This window comes from Ursus americanus, chromosome X, assembly GCF_024610735.1.
Source record: "Ursus americanus isolate L20-20 chromosome X, mUrsAme1.1.p, whole genome shotgun sequence".
In the NCBI taxonomy this organism is placed as follows: domain Eukaryota; kingdom Metazoa; phylum Chordata; class Mammalia; order Carnivora; family Ursidae; genus Ursus; species Ursus americanus.
In genome coordinates, this window is record NC_142164.1 from 111,572,851 (window position 1) to 111,591,578 (window position 18,728).

The 18,728-nt window shown below is 41.2% G+C and overlaps 1 protein-coding gene and 1 pseudogene across 3 annotated transcripts in view; one reads left to right on the forward strand and one right to left on the reverse strand.

Annotated features, from left to right (window-relative positions):
- LOC148107008 (beta-hexosaminidase subunit beta pseudogene) overlaps positions 1 to 14,990 on the forward strand; it is a 290,730-nt pseudogene extending 275,740 nt beyond the window's left edge. Inside the window, exons 5-6 of the transcript XR_015723400.1 lie at positions 7,794 to 10,612; positions 14,821 to 14,990. The product of XR_015723400.1 is annotated as a beta-hexosaminidase subunit beta pseudogene (transcript). The remainder of the gene's footprint in view (positions 1 to 7,793; positions 10,613 to 14,820) is intronic.
- The window catches only part of MOSPD2 (motile sperm domain containing 2), a 54,127-nt gene continuing 42,189 nt past the window's right edge, over positions 6,791 to 18,728 (reverse strand). Inside the window, exons 12-15 of one of the 2 annotated variants that reach the window (XM_045805050.2) lie at positions 17,852 to 17,948; positions 17,149 to 17,278; positions 9,727 to 9,829; positions 6,791 to 7,552 (exon numbers count right to left, since the gene is read on the reverse strand). In XM_045805050.2, coding sequence (XP_045661006.1) covers positions 7,511 to 7,552; positions 9,727 to 9,829; positions 17,149 to 17,278; positions 17,852 to 17,948 — 372 coding nt within the window. In that variant the 3' untranslated portion in view covers positions 6,791 to 7,510. Of the gene's footprint in view, positions 7,553 to 8,026; positions 9,152 to 9,726; positions 9,830 to 17,148; positions 17,279 to 17,851; positions 17,949 to 18,728 lie in introns of those variants that run through there. The other variant, XM_045805049.2, reaches the window with a different exon arrangement.

Consider the following 18,728-nt stretch of genomic DNA (forward strand, 5'->3'; position numbering starts at 1 on the left):
ATTTTAGGATTGTTCTATGAAAAATGCTGCTGGAATTTTGATAGGAATTGCATTGGATCCTAAGGAGTCCTTTGGGTAGCATCGGCATCTTAACAACGTTAATTCTTACAAATGATGAGTACAACATACTTTCTATTTACTTGTGTCTTCAATGTTTTTCATTAATGTCTTGTTAGTGGGCAGGTTTTTCTCTTTCTTGGTTATGTTTATTCCTAGGTATTTTTTTTGATGCAGTTGTAAATGTAATTCTCATTTCTCTTACTGATTGTTGCGTTTTTATACACTAATAGTGAACTGAGTTTTGTATATTGATTTTGTATCCTGCAACTTTATTGAATTTGTTGATTAGTTCTAACAGTTTTTTGGTGAAGTCTTTCCAGTTTTCTGTAAAAAAAAAAAAATGTCATATGATATGCAGACATACTGTCATGTCTACAAATAGTAACAGTTTTACTTCTTCCTTTCCAGTTTGGATACCCTTTACTTTTTTTTCTTTTATTTCTTTCTTGCTCTGGCTAGGACTCACAATGCTATGTTGAAAGTGACAAGAGTGGGAAGAGAGATACTTTTTTTTTTTTTTTGAGAGAGAGAGAGCGAGCGAGCATGAATGTGCAGTGTGGGGAGAGGGGCAGGGGAGAGAGAATCTTAAGCAGGCTCCATGCCCAGCACCATCCAATCTCACCACCCTGCGATCATGACCCGAGCGAAATCAAGAGTTGGGCGCTTAACTGACTGAGTTACCCAAGTGCCCCTGAGAGAGAACTTTTCGGAGCAAATGATGAGCTGAGAGTCATGGTGAGGGGGTGATGTTGGGATAGAGAATTCCAGGCAGAGATGGGACCTGTTCCATGAAAGGGAGGTATACGCAAAGTGACCTCCAAAGGCTGAAGGAGCAATAAGCCTGAAGAAAAAGGCCGACAAGCCCTGCTTGGCAAGAAATGGTTTACTAAGGGGATTTATAGATAGAAGCATGTCTTGGGTGGCAGCAAGACAAGTAGACCTCCACAGCCTCACTCCCATAAGACCTGCTTTTATAGTCCTAGACGCTGTGGCGTAGGTGCCAGGAGACTGCAGGAGGAGAATGTTTGAGAATACTGTGTACTCCTATCTCCAAGGCAGATCAAGAACATTATGCCCCCGAGGGTATACTTAAGGGTATGGTTTAAATAAAGGAAAGAATGTGGGAGTGGGGTTGTGCTCTAGAAGGCTTTAGGTCTGAGTGGTCATCACAGAGGATTTGATCAAGATGGCATTAGTCTGGTTCATACAGGACCAGACCATAAAGAGGGAGAAAGCAGGGAAAGTGAAGCTGTGAAGTTAGGCAAGAGCCAGATCTTCCAGCAGCTGGTAGGCCAAATAAGGAAGTGTAATCATGGGCTGAGCCACGGAAGCCACTTGAGGGTTTTAATCTGGGGAGTGGTATGATAGGATAGCATTTTCAGTGAGTCCTGAATATCCCTGAAGGCCATATGGACAAAGGACTATAGAAAGTCAAAGTGGATGTCCAGATATTGCCTGAGATTGTTGCAGAAGTCAAGGGAGAGATGCTATGGATTAAAGAAGGGTGGTGGCAGTGGAGAGGGAGAGAGGTGGAGAGTGGTGGGGCCCTGTGGGGTCAAGGGTGAAGGTCAGGTTTCTAGCTGGTATAAATGGAGGGTGGGGCCATTCATTGAGATGGAGACTAGAAGACCAGGTCCGGGGAAGAGCAGGAGTTGTTTTTGACATTCTGTGACGGACATCTGGAACTGTGGAGTTGACGGTGGATACATGTGTCTCGACTTAGAACAAGAGGTCTGGTTAGAATGTCCAAGGGTTGATGGCTTACCAGTGCTAATTGCAGCCCTGGGTATTGAGGAGATCACCTATGAGGAGAAAGGCAAAGGAGCCCAGTTCTAATACTAACATCTTCAAGACTTGGTGGAAGAAGATAAGTCAGTAAAGGACACTAAGGCGTGTTAGTTCAAGAAGAAAAAGCAGAAACCTGGTAGTCGGTATAGCCAAACGCTGCTGTGAGAACTCACTTCGAACTCCAGCCGAAGCAGGTCCATTGGATGAAGTGACAACGATATCATCGTTGGACCTTAACAAGTACTGTTTTTCTGGAGTGATGCGAATAGAGAATCTCGATGGTTATTCTAGTTTTGAAGACACAGTATGTATATTTATTGTACTATATCCCCTTCCCAGATAAAGCCAACTAAATACTTTATCTGGTATTAAAATGAAGGTTTGGACTCACCAAGATAAGAGTTACTATGTCCATCTCTCTTGTGGCAACTTCCTAATGAATTCTCAGGGGAAATTCTGAGTATAGTCAATTGTACTGTAAGCACTGACTTTAGATAAAACTCCTCTATAAGATACACCTTCACCTTTAATGACTAAGCTCTTCAGTACTTGAAGTGATTCCAGAGTAGTAAATACTGAATTTGGAAAGAAGCTTTGCTTTTTATATTCATTTCCTTTTACCTTACCTTTTTAGCAACTTATTAGTTCAGCTGCATTAAAACAGTTAAATTTTGCTGGGCTATCATACTATTGTTATTGCTCCCAATAATAACCTCATCCCTCTTCACTCCCTTAAAAGGAAGTAGCTTGAGTCATAGAGTTAGAATATTGGAAAAGTGCCCCAAACACGTTTTTGACATTTAGTTTATGACAGAGAACAGTGATTTGGTATTTGACTCAAGTTCCTCCTGCACATTTGCCTGTTAGCAAATGCAATTCAGGGCAAATCTACCTGCAAATAGTAATTGTACTGAATGAATCTGTATGCTAGTATCAGAGCGAGGGCTTGGTGCAGAAAAGGTAGAGGAGTATTGGAGTGGGAAAGACAAATGTTTCGCTTGTTATTGTCCCAGATCCAGCAACATGGGACAGGCATAATATTAGCAGTTTGGTTTCTTGCAGTCAGAAACAAGAAGACCTACGTAGAGAGAAGGGAAAATCAAGTCTGAATTTGTGAGGCAATAGCAAGTCTATGCAGGACGGTTTTAGAGGACTTCCAAAAACTAGTGAGATTTTTACGCGTGCGCGCACACACACACACACACACACACAGCTCTAGTATGACCTGAAAATTTGCAGGGAACTTTCTGGAATAATAGAATTCAATGTGCTGGAATTTGATCCAAAGTAAATTGGACAGTACAGATGCTGGGAATCATGATGTAAGTTTCTGTAAGAAAAGAATTTTCCCCTTTTCTTGCAGTTTTAATCTTCTCATGTAGCTACCATCACAGAGCGTATTTATGTCCAAGAAAACTAATTAAACTAATTGAAGTGAATGGGTTATTCTGAAAGAGAAGAGAAAGCTGAAAAACTGTTTTTCACTAGAGCTTTGTTTACAAAAGCACACAATTACTGGAAGTCCCCTTTGCCCTAGCACTGTTAATCCATTGTAAGAATGTGGGGTGTATAGTGAACACATGTTGAAGATACTGGTTACATACTTTCCCTTAAGTTTATTTATGAAAGTCTGAATACATGTGTGCACTGAAGCTAAGAGACTGGAGCAAGCCAACTGGGATAGAGACCTCCTGTCCCCATGCCTGTCAATCAGTGCCTAACACAATTCTAGGCTGTTTTCTTTCACGTGCAGGACATCTGTGAATTCAAAGCAGTTAGACTGGGTAAGGTTGGTTTAGCTTTCTGACCCTCTGTTTCCTGATCTGCAAAATGGTGGGGGGGGGGGGACCAGATTGGATGAGCTTGCAGATCCCACCCAACACACCCTGTGTAACCCTCTCCCCTTGAGTGAGGGCCAGAGCTAGGGAATGTGATGGGATAGCACTCTGACAATCCAAGTTAGCTTATACAGCAGAAGGGATTTTGCAGATGTTAATTAAGGTTCTTCATCAGTTACCTCTGAGCTCATCAGTAGGGAGATTGTCCTGGGTGGGCCTGACCTAATCAGGTGAGCCCTTAACTGAGCCCTCCCTGAAAGAAGAGATTTGAGGCGAGAACAGCCATGTTGTGAACTGCCTATCCAGGAGGCCATTTAGCAAAGACTTGGGCGTGGCCTCTAGGAGTTAAGAGCAGTCCCCGGCTGATGGCCAGCGAGAACTTGAGGACCAACAGCCCCAAGAAGAGGGATTCTGCCCACAACCTGAAGGCACCTGGAAGTGGACCTTGATCCAGGTGAGCCTCCAGGAGGATGCAGTTGGCTGACCGCATAGTCGTAGTGTTGTAAGACCTTGAGCCAAGAACACAGCCCCGCTGTGCCAGGTTCGACACACGCAAACTGTGAGGTAGTTTGTGTGGTTTTCAGATGGTAGATTTGTGGTCATTTGTTACATGGAAACAGAAAACATAAATGCTCTCATTTTATTGAACACAAGACTCCTTGAGGTCACTAGACTGGCTGAGACAGCTGTGCGCCACACAGGCAGATGCCCGTCTCTGGAGACAAGGCTGAGGGTGCAAGCCCAACCCTCCATCCAAGTCAATAGTACATCAAGCCCTAGGTTTCACACCTTTCTCAAAGTGCGGTCTGTAGCTTAGAACACCAGGAAACTTACTTTGCCAGCCAAGGGCCTTGAGCGGCAATGGTGTCTTGTCACCTCTGCTTCTCTTCAAGAGTTTATCTTCTCTTTTCCTCTCCTGCTGTTTGGTGGAGGTAAGGTTCTCAGACCTGTCCTCTGAACATTTTAAACTATCACCCAGATTGGCTCTGGGTGGTTGTAAAACAGATAAGCATGAGACTAGGGAGACTAGTTCAACTCTTGGCTCTGAAAGCAACCAGCCACACGACCTTGGGAAAGAGAATTACTTCTCTGGCCATGGGTTTCCTCCTGTGTAAAACACAAGACCTTATTACGTATTCCCAGACTGTTCAGGACAAAGGAGCATGGGCCAACTGGTAGAGTTTCAACGACCACTCAAATTCTCCCTTTAGAAAGACTTGGAAATGTGCACCTGTTTTTGCCCCTCTGGGTCAAGATGTTCCTCTAATTCTTGCCTGTTGATCCCATTGTCTCAAATACCTTAACACGTGTAGGAGATTAGTTTTATTTTGCATGGCAGGGGACACCAGCGGGTAGGGACAGGAAGAGAATCTTTAGACAATATAGAGATGTGATTTTATTCCATGGAAGGAGAAAATTACGAAGATGTGAAAGAGGTGGTATTTTTATTGAATTGTTACAAATTTAAGGGAAACTTATGGGTGGAATATTGCAAGATCAATTCCGTGTGTGTGTGTGGGGGGGGTGTTTTGAAGGGGTGTCGGTGCAGTGGTGGAAGAAAACATCTGACCGAAGTGTTTTGCGGAAGGGATGCCCCTTCAGAGGATTTAAGGCGGCCAGTCATCGCTACCCTTCTAAAGTATATCCCTTGACCTGGGCACTAGAATTAAGAGTGGGGTAGCAAGAAGGCAAGGGTAGGAGTACAAAGCAGGGAAAAGTTTGAAGAACTGATGATTGGCTTTGAATGAGGTGTGATATTCAGTAAGATCAACCCAAGTGTGGAAAGTTCTAGGAAGCTCAGATGGAAGGTGCTGGGGGCAACAGCGGCAAAGCAAGGCCAGCATCTCGAGGGCTGTTTCAAGCGCATTATTCCCCCTCACTGTGACACTCGTCCTGCGCAGCAGCACTAGTATTACCAGCCTCAGAGATGAGGAAACTGAGGCTCGAGGTCAGTTAACATTGCCGTCACACAGGCAGCAGGTGGTGCGGAGGGCAGCTGCACCCAGCTAGCCGGACTACAGAGCCCTCACTCCTAACTGCCTTTGCCTCCAGTGGAACGGATGGGACAACTTCCATTCTGTCTTCCTGGGGTGGGGAGAGAAGGGGAGCCCTAGGCTCCTGGGGGCCGTTGTTGTTTGGACATCAGGGAACTTTGCGTTGTTGAAAACTTAGGGGAGAAAGCAGAAGATAGGTGTAAAGGGACCACTCCTTCCCTAGCTGGAACTTTCTCCACAGGAGCTTTTGTTTCCTAGAAAATCGTACTTTTGAGGAAAGGAGGGCACAGCCTCACAGTCCTAGGTAGATGTGTTGCTTCTCGGTAGGTTGTCATTTTGTCTTTGTAGCTCTGTTCTGAATTTCTCTTATCGTTTTGTATTTTCACCTCTGTTTCAGTTTAGAAGATGGATCTGTCCTATTTTTATGGAGTGGTAGCTGCCACGTGGGGGTTATCTTCCAGTGGTGAGGGGACCGCACCAATAATCCTCAGGCCCCTCCCAACCACACCCACACCCTGTGGGTGCCTCCGCACAGGGGCTGCCTTCCAGGGACCCAGGAGCCAGGTGGGGTGCTCTCTCCACAGCCTGCTTCCTGGTGTACAGGAAGTGTACTAGGATTGAGGGGATGTTGGGCAGTTCTGGCTCATGTGGGGCAGCTCCAGTGAAGGGCTGGTGATAGAGCCCCCAGTCCTGACAGTGAGTCCAGTGTTAAGTTTAGGGAAAATGGAGAACTCCACTGAAGAGTAGCCAGACCCTGACCCGGGTTGAGGAGAAACGGGACACATGAAGGACAGGTTCACCTGATAACAATTGTAACTCTGGAAACTTACAGCACTGTCCTTATAAAAATGCAAAGCAGGTCCAAAAGAAATTAACGTGATCTTTGAAAGGTCAGAGTGTGCCTGAACATTGATTTTAAGATGCTTTATCAATTAGAGACCAGAGGTTTTTCCTGATGATATTTATTTCATAAATGTAATTATTTTTCTAAAACATATTAAAATAGAAAACATGTTCTTTTGATCAATTATACAAAGAAAATACCAATATAGTAATAAAAATACTGAAAATATATGAAAAGCACCAGAATATTAGAGAAATTACACTGGCAACAATTCTAGGAATATATTTTTTTTGCAATTGTACAATAAAGTGCTATTAAATCCAGTCAAAATTAGTGGCAAGATATAAAAACAGTTATGGTATTATGAAATTTGAGGCTAGGTTTAACCGCAATTGCATTTTTAGGCTACTTTCAGATCAAGCTAATGGTATTTTATTAATGGAAAGTCTAATAATTTTCATTCTCATGTGAAAACAATCTAAATCGAAATGTTGATCCTTGGTAATTTGGTCATGAACAGCTAATGACAAGATAAAAAATAAAATTATTATCAGTCCTCAAAGTAATAATCATACAAAGTGTGATGAAATAAAATCAAAAGAAGACAGAATAAAATCAAATGTAAATAGGTGATCAGTTAAGACAAGAACAGAAGTTTAGATGCCTTTGATTTTATAGTTAATATTCAGTACTCTTGCATAGTCACACTGAATAGACACACAAACATTAACAAGCTAGGTTATTCAATTGAACTGGCCAGACAGGGAAGAACAGCTTAGCAAGTCAATGTCGTTTTCATTGGAAACATTAAAGGGACACTGTTAGGACAGCAGGCTTCCAATTCTGATCAATGATCTCCTCATTTCTTTGCTGAGGAACAAAACACATACACAAATACTTTGGGGTTAGAAGATATGAAAGCCAGGGATGTGACACAGAAGGGGACACCGCTGTGCACACACACAGGGAGACACTACGGCCAGTACTTAGGGTGTACTGAAGTCACTTTCACGTCTGGAGCTGGCCAACTGCAACAGAAAAACCCAAATTTTAAGACAAAGTATCAGACCAGTGTCCTTTTAAGGTTTTATTTCTAGGCCAGTCTTGAAGGGACTCATCATTCTTCACGACTCAATTTTGGAATCATCAGCCTCTCCAGATGAAAGCTGCCAGCACTACACTTCAGAATAAAACATTCTCCAAGCGTGGCTCAATCAAAACTCAACATTTATTTAACAGGCAGACTCTTTTTCCTTTCATATTGAGTAGATTTACACGTGAATCAACACGGACTGAGACTGGCTGTATAAGTGAGAGAACAAACTCATTTCATCCACCTCTGCCCCTGTGAGTCGTGTCATCTTGGGAACCACCCTGGGGATTACTGTGACAAGGGTCGAGGATCCAGCAAGTCAGCCCCGGTGTGAAGGTGCTACAAGTGGATGGTGAGTTCTACTTGTCACTCGGAAATGGAGACTTGACACTTGAGTTTTGATTTCCCCCCCCCCCATGCTTCTAGATACTCTAGGCTTTTTGTCAAGTTTCCTTCTTGTGGCTGATTTTAACAAGGAACTGAAATGTCAATGAATTCTGCTATGCCTCTAACTTTTCAAAGAAATTTTAACTCCTTTCGTTTGGAAAGGAGGGCAAAGATGGTAGAACGGAGGAGGCCTTTCTAATCACTGAAGCAAATGGGTCAGTGTCTAGCCACCGTGAGCAATGTGAAACCGCATAAAAAAGGCTAGAAAGTGGGACCGAAAGGATTTTTCCTCTCCATGCCACTGACAGAATTCAAGGAAAACCCAACCAAACTTAGTTTCCCAAATTCTACCTAAATGTGAGTGTTCATTAAAAAGTCCAAGATTAATAAAAGGCAGACTTTAAGGAAGACAGATAAGAAACCAAGGCTAAATGTGGTTTGGCATTAAATAGTTTTACATACCCAAAGAATATTGACTAGCATCTAGAAGTAATTCTCAAAATTACAAAGTCATGTTTACAGAAATTACTCTGTATAAGTATGGTTTTTTTTTCAATATACATGTACTATATACATAGTATAGAAAAGCTAGTAAGTTGGCTCAGCTATAATGATTTTGTCATTAAAAAATAAAAAAAAAGCAGATGACATTTTTTGGCTGCGACAAAGCTTGTTACTTACACTTTTCAGTTCACCTAATGTGTGTATATATATATATAATAAAACAAACTTTAGAAGTCTTCAAATCAAAAGGAAAAAATAAATTACATCTAAAGTATTAATTTACACACGGCTATGCCTTGACTTGGCTAACTACAGCTATAGTCTCTTATAATCAATTTCTCCAGTGTTTCCTTATTCTAACAGACTTTATTTTCAAGACATGTATTTGTGTGGCACGTTGCCTTTCAGGAAGCACAGATGTGCGGCACTTTTAGTAGCGTGAAGTTCTGGGTCTTTTTCCACCTAATGAACGAAAGAGCCATGTTTCCTACTGAATGCCACTTCTTTAACTGTACAACAAGTAGAAGAAAGAGATGACAAAAGCAAGCAAGAGCATTGTTAAAGAAAGCAGCAGCTGCTGGAACCAGATACAACGCTGAACTTGGTCTTCAAGCTTCCTATTGCTTTCTAGTAAACGATTGAGCTAAAGAGGGAAAAAGGATGAAAGATTTATATCAGTAAAACAGTACATGAATCATGTGAACGACAAATAGGAATATTAGAAATCCAAACATTTACAGGATGGGGTCCATGTACTCTGAGCAGCTGGGAGCTGGCGACGCAATGAGGGATTACATTGTTCGGTGAATAGCCGGGCGCCCGCTTACTCTTGCTTTGGAAAGGTCTAACCTTCTAGTGGAGAAGGAGCAAAGCAAGTAGCTTCCTGGAGGTACCGAAACCAGCTACTCAGAAAGAGAGCCCCTCTATCTTTTTCAAGTTGAAATGGTACCCCTCTCATGAGATCAGACTCTTCAGTACGCCCCAAGGCACCATACACCTTGTCCAAATTAAAATGGCCAGAGCTTTTCAAAAGTGAATAGATCTCCAAAAGGAACTCACCGCTTACGATTTCGGATTTGGCTTCCCCTCGCAAATAGAAGGGCATTTCTGTCATGTCTATGCCAAAGGTCTTCCTTACATCAGTGGGGGGAGAAAGTGGATTTCTAATACTGGTTAGCATTAACAACTCTATTTTAGTTAGGGAGAAAGAACACTTACTTGTAGATAAAGATCTTCACTGGTTTTATCAGACATGTTAAAAGCATTGTCTTTTAATGTCAGAGTGGTTGGTTTACAGCTCTCAACAATATGGCATCTTAACCTATGAAAATCCAAAGGAAACATAACTTCTTAAAATCTTTAATGAAATTTTTTTATAAAAGTAACCTATAATGTGAGAAAAGTCAAATACAGAAGTTGATGTAACTGAGATGAAAGTACTCCTCCTTCTCCCCAGATACACGTAAGGTGGCAGCTCAGTGTGGATCTGTCTTGGAAGTGGAGCACAGCTGGCCACTCCCAAATAGGCCTCTCTGGCATAAGGATTATCTTGAGCCGGTTGTTTCTTAAAAAACAGCAGACCTAAGAAAAGCTTTGAAAACCTTTTGTCAGGGACACTGACATTTACAAGGGAAGTAAATGTCCATCTGTAAGGGTGTCTTCCTCTCCGTGCCAGGAGGAGGGGATGGCAGAAATCTCTAAGAGTTCTTAATGGAGAAGGGACCAGTGGACATCTGCTGAACGACCTTGCTCTTGTTTACTGTGATTTTCCGGACAGCCCCCTACAACGGACTCCCTTACCCCCCAACATCTTGTCCTGAGCTGGAGATGGTATTTAAGATGGTGTCTTGGGCCACTTTGGGGAGTTTCCCTGGGTATCTTCCATATATACAGGAGGTATACATGGTATTAAACTTCTGCTTTCCTCCTATTAATCTTTTATTACAAGGGGTGGGGGTCTCAGCCAAGAACCTAGCACGGTAGACAAAAAGTTATTTTTCCTCTCCTACATTTTGGCAACCTATGCTGGGACCTGCTGAGACACACGGTACTCGTCTGGGAGCCTACAGATGGGAGCCTGGAAAATCGGCAGAAGCCGGTGAAGGTAAGAATTCTTACCGAAGCCTGCTTTCCTGGATCTCACTCTGGGGCCAGGTCGAGAGAGAAAGGTCAAAATTTCACCTTGTCCCTTCCTTTCCAAATTTAGATTAGCAGAAGAAAATAGGTGAAATGAGGTCTTCCTTTCATCTTGTTCTAGGTCTTGAAAGCTTGGCTTTGTGACCACCAAGGGTATCAGCTGGAGGATGCATGTGTCCACAGACGTCTGGCAGCTAGGGAATAGGCTGGGGATCTGAGACACACAGGGACAGGCAGCATCCTTTCTGTCCAGCTGCGCCAGCTTTCAGGGCAGTTTGTCATTAGGGGCCCCAGTCCGTGAGGGGCCTTTTTCCTCTCAGCTTTTGTGGTCGTTAGTGTTGAAAAGTTCAATCCAGTAAGTCCTTCCCTGATGTCACTGATTAGAGGGTCTTAGACTGGAGGCCTCTCACATTCTTGTGGGAAACTAGAGATAGCATCTTCACTATACCCTTCTTACCACTTGGGGCAATGGAGGCCTTTGCTTTCTTAGGCTAACTCTCGGGATCCTGTGAGGACTGCATTTTTTGCACCGTCTCTGGGGATGCCTCTTTGTGTACATGGTTCAACCATAAAGAGGCCTATTGGCTTGAGTCGCTACTGAGATTAATATAAAATCCTCCTTGTCAATGCCAGACGATGGATCTTTTGAATTGGAAAAGCTTCTCTGTTCAAAAACCTTTCCGAGAGCTCTCATCCTAAACAATTGTCTTACTGGTCATCTCTGAAAAGACCAAATTGAAAGGAGAATATGAAAGAGTATGGCCGCTAGCCTGAGGGACTTCCTTAGCAAGATGAAATTATGAAGTTCTTTTTTATCTCCACGTTGAGAAGATACATACAAATATAGAGAAGAGGTAAAAAGATTAGTGGCCATTCATTCACCACCCCCAGGGACCCGGACTGGCTGCTAAGGGCTGTTCCTCCCACCCATGGTTATACTGTAGTTATCAGACAAGCCGCTTGGCCCCCCTGTGGAAAACTCTCCTCACTGGAAACATGACCAGAATTTCTCCTAGGCCCTCCTACAAATGTTCAGGAAATGGATCAGCTGAAAGCTGACGTTTGGGAGCTGCTAGAAGCAATAGTACACGTTTTTTTTCCCCCTTAAAGGCCTTTGTGGAATACTTTATATAAACTTTTTAAAGGCCTTGTGCATTAAACCCTGAAGCTCCACAACACGGAAATCACATCATTTCCATCTTCGTTGGAAATTTCTCCCCGATACAGAGCAAATGGAATAAAATGTAGTTGCATGGGTGGTATCAGTCCCTTGATACCATTCAGGCTGCAACAGAATGGTTTGAGTAATTAAAAGCAACTGTCTTTGACTTGCAAATCTTTACAAACCGGGAAATGCAACACTGGAAGCAATTCCAAGCCCACCTAACCTTACCAATCCTAAAAGCTCCCCCAGTCATCTCAAAATACATGTAAAGATCAGGATGTTGGAAACAGAACTGTCCTGTGCTTAAGAAAAAAGGAACACAGAAATAGAAATTACTCTAGACATCTGATAATAGGCAAATAAACCCCAAAACTCATAGAAAAAAAGATCCTTGATACTTTCTCTGCGCCTTTGAGGTACAGATTTTCTACCCTATCTTCTCTAGGACCTGACAGCTACCTCTTTGAAATACAAACTTTAGGGAAGGGATTCTCATCAGAACGAATAAAGGGAGTTATTTGGGATTTTGGCAAATGAAAAAAAAAAATAGCAAAATGCTTTTAGCCAGCTGAGCAGGTAAATGACTCCAACTGCCAGAAACACAATTTGAACCTAAATGTTCTTTTATATTAACTAGTGAGTTTTGCGTTACTTTACCTGATTCGTGGCTAAAATTCTAGAGCTAAAAGGTCTCTGTATGTTTATGTGTGTCTATATATGTATGTTATAGATGTGTAATATTTTTCCACGGTGGGATGTTACTGCGAAAATTAATTTGTAAAAGCTCTCTTTGATTGGCTTAAAGAAAAACAAGCACTTAACTAAATTCAGTATTCCTAAACCTCTTAGAAATACTGAAACTAACCCAAGTGTCTTTGAGTTCATGTGACGTAGATTAATCCTAGGTAAAATAAAAGCTGTTTGTTGGTTTAATTAAAATAGGCATGTCTTCAAAGTTATCAATATCAGATACAGTGCAGACATGCAACTTTTTTTCTTCTGGAGTTTACTATTCAAATAGGCTCATGTTATCTTGGGCACATAATTTGTCAGCATGAAAAATAGCTTGGAATGATGGCTGACTCTGATGTTTCATGAAGCTGTCATGAGTAGTCAAGCACAATTGTTGGAAGCAAGTGATTAAGTTGGATAAGAGTTTTTAGGTGAAGTCTACTTAAAAACAGGTTTTCAAATCTCTTTGGTAACTTCAGTTTTGCTAAGTTAAACGGGAAATTCACTGACTAGATCATTTCCAAGTAAGATAAAATACTGAAACATTAATTACTGAACTTCGGTTTATCTACTTTTGGCTTCTTACTACAGAGGAACTAAAAATATTTAGTCTGTTAGTAAACATATCTTGTGCCACACTGAAAAACTGTACTATGAGGAAGCATATGCCTCTAGAAATTATGTATTCATAAATTTGCCAATCTACAGAATGCTGGTGTTAATAGACCACAATTGCTTACCACTTAGTTTTCACTAGACATCATGGCTTCTAAGGGTTAAGAATTCTACTTCATATATGTAATTACTAGAAATAATAACGGAAGCAACTAACTCCATGTGCAAGGAAAATAGGATGTGTTTTTGGCCAAGTAAAGGTAGGAAGTATGGACATGTACTTTTGTTAAGGGGAATGAAAGTAATTTTCTCTTACAGTAAAGCTGGTTATTTCAGAATAGGGAAGATAATAAAGGACAAACTAAGTGGATATAGACAGTTGGAAAGAGAAAATTTCACTTTGTGTAGTCAAGCTGGCTAAAATTGAATCTGCTATAAGGGTTATAACAAATAAGCTTCAGTATCAATAGTGTACTTATGTAAAACTAAAAATTAATTTCAAAGGACAACCTTTTCTTGGACTATCAGTCAGCTACTGATAAGAGATTGCAAAAGGCTTTTCTTTAGCTTTCAAGTAATCTGCCTAGAAAGAAAAGATGGTGTATTTTATCAGAATAATTTCCTGTGCTCCATGTTCTCAACAGCCCTTTGATTGCTTAGCTCTTTTAATCTTTAGAAGACTATTTTCCTAAGTTACTCGCAACTATGTAACTTTCTGTATTTGCCTTTGATATTTTATTGTCACTATGGTTAAATGGATAATTGTTATTTCATGATGATTTATGACCCCATTTAGTAAGGTGTCTAAAACCTTCTGACGTTTTTGAAAAACCCCAACTCAAATTCTAAATGAAGTTTTTTTGACCTTGAACTCTCTCTGCAATTTTTCAGAGGGCCGCTGGAACATATCAAAAGATTTGTTCTCTCTTTTTATAAAACTAATTAGGCTTATTTGCTATGTTAAATTACATGGGACGCACTGTCAAGTAATACTAAACCTTTTTTATATTTGTATAGATATGTTATGAATATAAGTGTTCTAGAAATTGTATAAAATTCCTAGAAATTGGATATGTCCTGGCATAACGTTAAGGTTTATAATTCTAGTTATTATCTCACTATGTTGTATGTCATAGAAATAACCAAATTTCCTTGTCAGAAGCATTACAATGAACTCTCATCAGATCTGTAGCTATGGCCATTTTTAAGTCTTTTTGTCACAGAAGCTATTGTTTTACTCTGATCCTTTTGCAAATGTGCTTCATCTTCAGAGATTCATGGAAAGGACTCTGACAAGTACACCAGAAAACAGGTTTCTAATAACTTTCAGATCATAAAACTGAACTGGGTAAGAACTTCCAGAACTAATACAAAAGCAGGAATCAAGCAGACCAAGAATTAATAACATGGGATTGAATGAAGTGATGACTATACTTTTTTATTGCTGGTTCTTTAATGTTTGGTTTTCCCAGATTTAAGGTTATCTTTTACTCTTTTCTCATAAGCTCTGATTGACAGCAACTTGGTAAACTATACCTTTGTGAGCAGAACTGAAACAATTTTTCTCCCTACCTGATTCCTCCAGAATTCAGAAACTCTTAGTATTCTTTCATGGAAATAGGGGTTTTTTTTTTTTTTTGAATAATCTGTTCTCCTTGTACCAGGACACAACGGGAAGCATGGTTATATTACCAAGGCTTTGACTGGAATGTCATATTTGAAAATGATATGCATAAAATCAGGTATGACCAGACAACTTTAAGGAACCAATAAAGCCCCTTGGAAAAAATGGACCTGTACCCTTGCTTACAGGATTCTGGACAGTGTCACCAGGTGAGTAAGGAAGGTCCCTTAACCTTTGCAGGCGGAGGGACTTCTAGAAGAGAGCAATTCATCTAAATCTGTATAATAACCTTACCCTGGTTTACTGTGCTTTTCCTGATAACCTCTCACAACTGGCTCCCCCCCACCATTTTTCTTTTGAGATGGTGTTTAAGGTGGGTAGAGACAAAATTAGTTTTCCTTCCTTACCTCTTCCTGCTTCTTTATGTATAATAACACAAGCAATTACAGATACTGCTCAGTAACCTAGGGAAAGTTTTTTTTATATGGTGTTCAATAGAAGTCACCCCATCTTCCTAGTTGAAGGAAACCACTCTTTCTACATGGGAGTTGTTGCTTTACTTGGGCCTTCACTATCAAACCACCAAGTCGCGTTCTGTGAGATAAGTGATCCTCTCTTGACTTACAGAAAACCAAACCATGAGGAATTGATTTTTTTTTTTTAAAAGACCTGCTTTTGAGGGACTGTTTGATAAGAACTTCAAATCTTCATCTTTTATACCAGTGTTACTTAGTTTTCATAGCCATGCCTTTGACAAACCCTTGGTAAGGAGAAAGGAGACCCTGTTACAATATGGAAACTTAAATATCGAACTACTCCATCTAAAAACAAGTCAAGCGCACCATGAGCCTTAACGTGTATCTGCATTCCTTCCTTCCTCATGACAAAAGCTGGAGGGACAGGACCTATCAATGACTTACCTTGTTGAGTTGGCTTCTCCCATTGAAAATCCACACCAATCCCTTTGTCAACACCACATTCTTCCTTCTTCCAACAAGCCAAACCTCTAGAACAGTCTTATTACCTTCATTTCTTTAGAACCTGGCTCCTGCCAACTGAAAATGCTCCCTATGACATCAGTGATGACCTCCTTGATGTCATCAATGGGCACTGCTCACACCTCATCCTTGATTGGTTGGCAGCACTGGTCCCTTCCTCTTTTGTCAAACAGGCTTTCCTAGACTTAGGTGACACAGCTCACCTACTCGTTTCCCTCCTGAGTTCCTGCTGGACTGTTCTCCTCTGGCCACTAAATATTCCTCTAGGCTGGGTCTTTTCCCTTTCTTGCTGGGACAACTGAAATAAAGCTTGTCTTCCCAGGCCCACTCCTGTCCTCCTCCTGTCTGCGAACAAGCCTGCAGTGATCTTGTCAAAGGTGACTCAGGTCAGGCTGACGCTCTCCCATGGGTCTCACCATGGTGACCAAGCTCCTCCTCTGGGCCCTGTCCGCCTCTCCAGCTTTCTTCTTACCCTGGATCCTTTCACCTCTGTGTTCCAGCCCCATCTGTATTCTTTCAATTCCTTTTGAAGATTTAACTCAGCCAAAACCTTCACGAGGTTTCCTAGCTTTTCATTTATCAAGGGGGACAAAGAACTACCTACCTCCAAGGGTCATTGTAATGATGAAGTGAATAAATCAGAGTAAAGCACTTAGAACGTGCAGGCTTGCAGCACGCGCTATTTGTGTTAATATCACTCTTTCACCTGTGTCTGCCTACAGTCTGTTTTCCACACAAACCCCAGAATAAGCCTAAAAAAAAAAAACCAAATCACTTTGTGGCTCTGCTTAGCACCAACTAATAGTTTTTCCTCTCAAAATCAGAAGTCCTCACTATGGTAATCATCTGCCTTCCTACTACCTCTTTGACCTCCTCTCCCACATTGTCTCCCCGCCCCTTACTAGATTCAAGCTCCATCTACCCCCTTGCTGTTCCTTACACAGGCCAAGCACACTCCTTTTTCAGTTGTGGTTCCTTCTACTAAGAAAGCCCTTTTTCCAGGTGGCTTACTCTCTCATTTAGGTTCTTTCCCATTTTTCACTAGTACAAACAATGCTGCAACACACATTCTAGTACACAAGGTGAGTGTTCTACAAAGGGAACTGCTGGGACAGAGATCTACGTTTGTAATTCTGACACATCCAGATTCTTGCACTGGCCTGTAAGCAAGTCTGCTATTAGCAACTTCCTTGCGAAACTGTAGATCTCCTTCAGCTGGGCACCCCAGAGCCCTGCAGAGCATGAGGTCACACTAGAAGCCTAAATGCCTGCCAAATGCAAGAAGACAGAGACACCTGCTTAGACCATGCAGGCAGTTCTCGCTTTCTGATCCTTCCCATCACACTTGAGAGTCTGAGTAAAAAGCCTACCTATGCTCCATCACTTTGTTTCTGGGAACTTCTTTCCAGAACTGAGTCAATTCTGCCGGGCCTGTGCCAGATGACTGTTCCATTTCTGCGGCCATTATCAGAAAACGGTCTTGGGCAGAGACTGTTAAACCTGCATTACAAAAGGGTAACTTACTTATTACATAAACAAGAACCTTTACAAAGGGCAGGACATGTAGTTTAAGGTATTATTCTAGAAAACAATGGAAAAAGAAAACGGAAATACCCTAAAGAAGAAAAATGTTTCTAAAAAGGATTTTTTAAAATTCATTTTCAACTGGGACCAGTTTAAACAATTTTAGGTGTTAAAAAACCATTTTAGGGGTGCTTGGGTGCCTCAGTCAGTGAAGCATCTGCCTTGGGCTCAGGTCATGATCCCAGGGTCCTGGGATCAAGCCCCGTGTCGGGCTCTCTGCTCAGCAGGGAGCCTGCTTCTCCCTCCCTCTACCTGCCGCTCCCCCTGCTTATGCTTGCTCTGTTGGTTAAATAAAATCTTTTAAAAAACCCATTTTAATGAGACCCATTGACCCATCTCATTTTACACCTGAGAAAATGGATGCCTAGAGTGCAGTGAGGTGACTTGTTGACACTCAGCTAATTTCTAGATTCTAGTCCAGCTCCACTGACTCATCACCTGGCCCCAGGTACCCCAGCACACCTCTGAGGCCATCAGGCCACAACTCACCCCCGTGGGGAGACACAACTATATCAACTGATGCGCCAGGGTCACAACTGCTATTGCTTGGCTTGACTCTGTATTTCTCTGGAGCAGTGGTTCTCACCTGTTTATAAATACAGTAGTCATATAATAAGAAAAATGCTTCTTGGGGTAAAAGAGTTTAAAAAAATTAAGAATAAAGTCTACAAAACAACCGTGGTGGTTAGGCATGGAATGCATCTTTCCCCAGCAATAGGAAAACAGTATCTTAATCTATTTAAAATACTCATAAGTCCAATTGTCACTTAGCCTTCCTTTTAAATAAAAAAAAAAATCTATGAGATATCCTGTCTGGTAATTTCCTACGTTTAATACAAATTAAAAAAAAAACAAACCTGTGTATTAGGACACGTTGTAATAGTGTTCACAAATTAAAACACACTAGCTATTCAAAGAACATCTTAGTGGTTAAACTAAATAGATGATGAAATAATACTTAGAATATGGGGCAGCGGTAAGCTCAGTCATCAGCTTAGTATCCAGTATAAACTGCATTCCAAACTATATCACACTCGGGAAAATGCACTTTTGATTTTTTCAATTATGAATTATTTATATACTGAGGGTGATTTTCCTTGTTTTTTTTTTTTTTTTACCACAAACATTAAAGCCTGGGATTAATCTGAATATTAGCCTATTATGGCTCATTAAAGACTGAGATACAGATCCTGGGGAAAATTGTAGATAAGCTATGCCACGTGATTAAAAGTAAAAGGCAGTATAACATGCCTAAAAATATTATAAAAACACTGTGCAAGTTAAAAATTCTCAATCTTTCAATTAAAATATGTCTGAAATCACTTCCCATATCAGAGTTCCACATAGAATTTATTATACCTTTCTG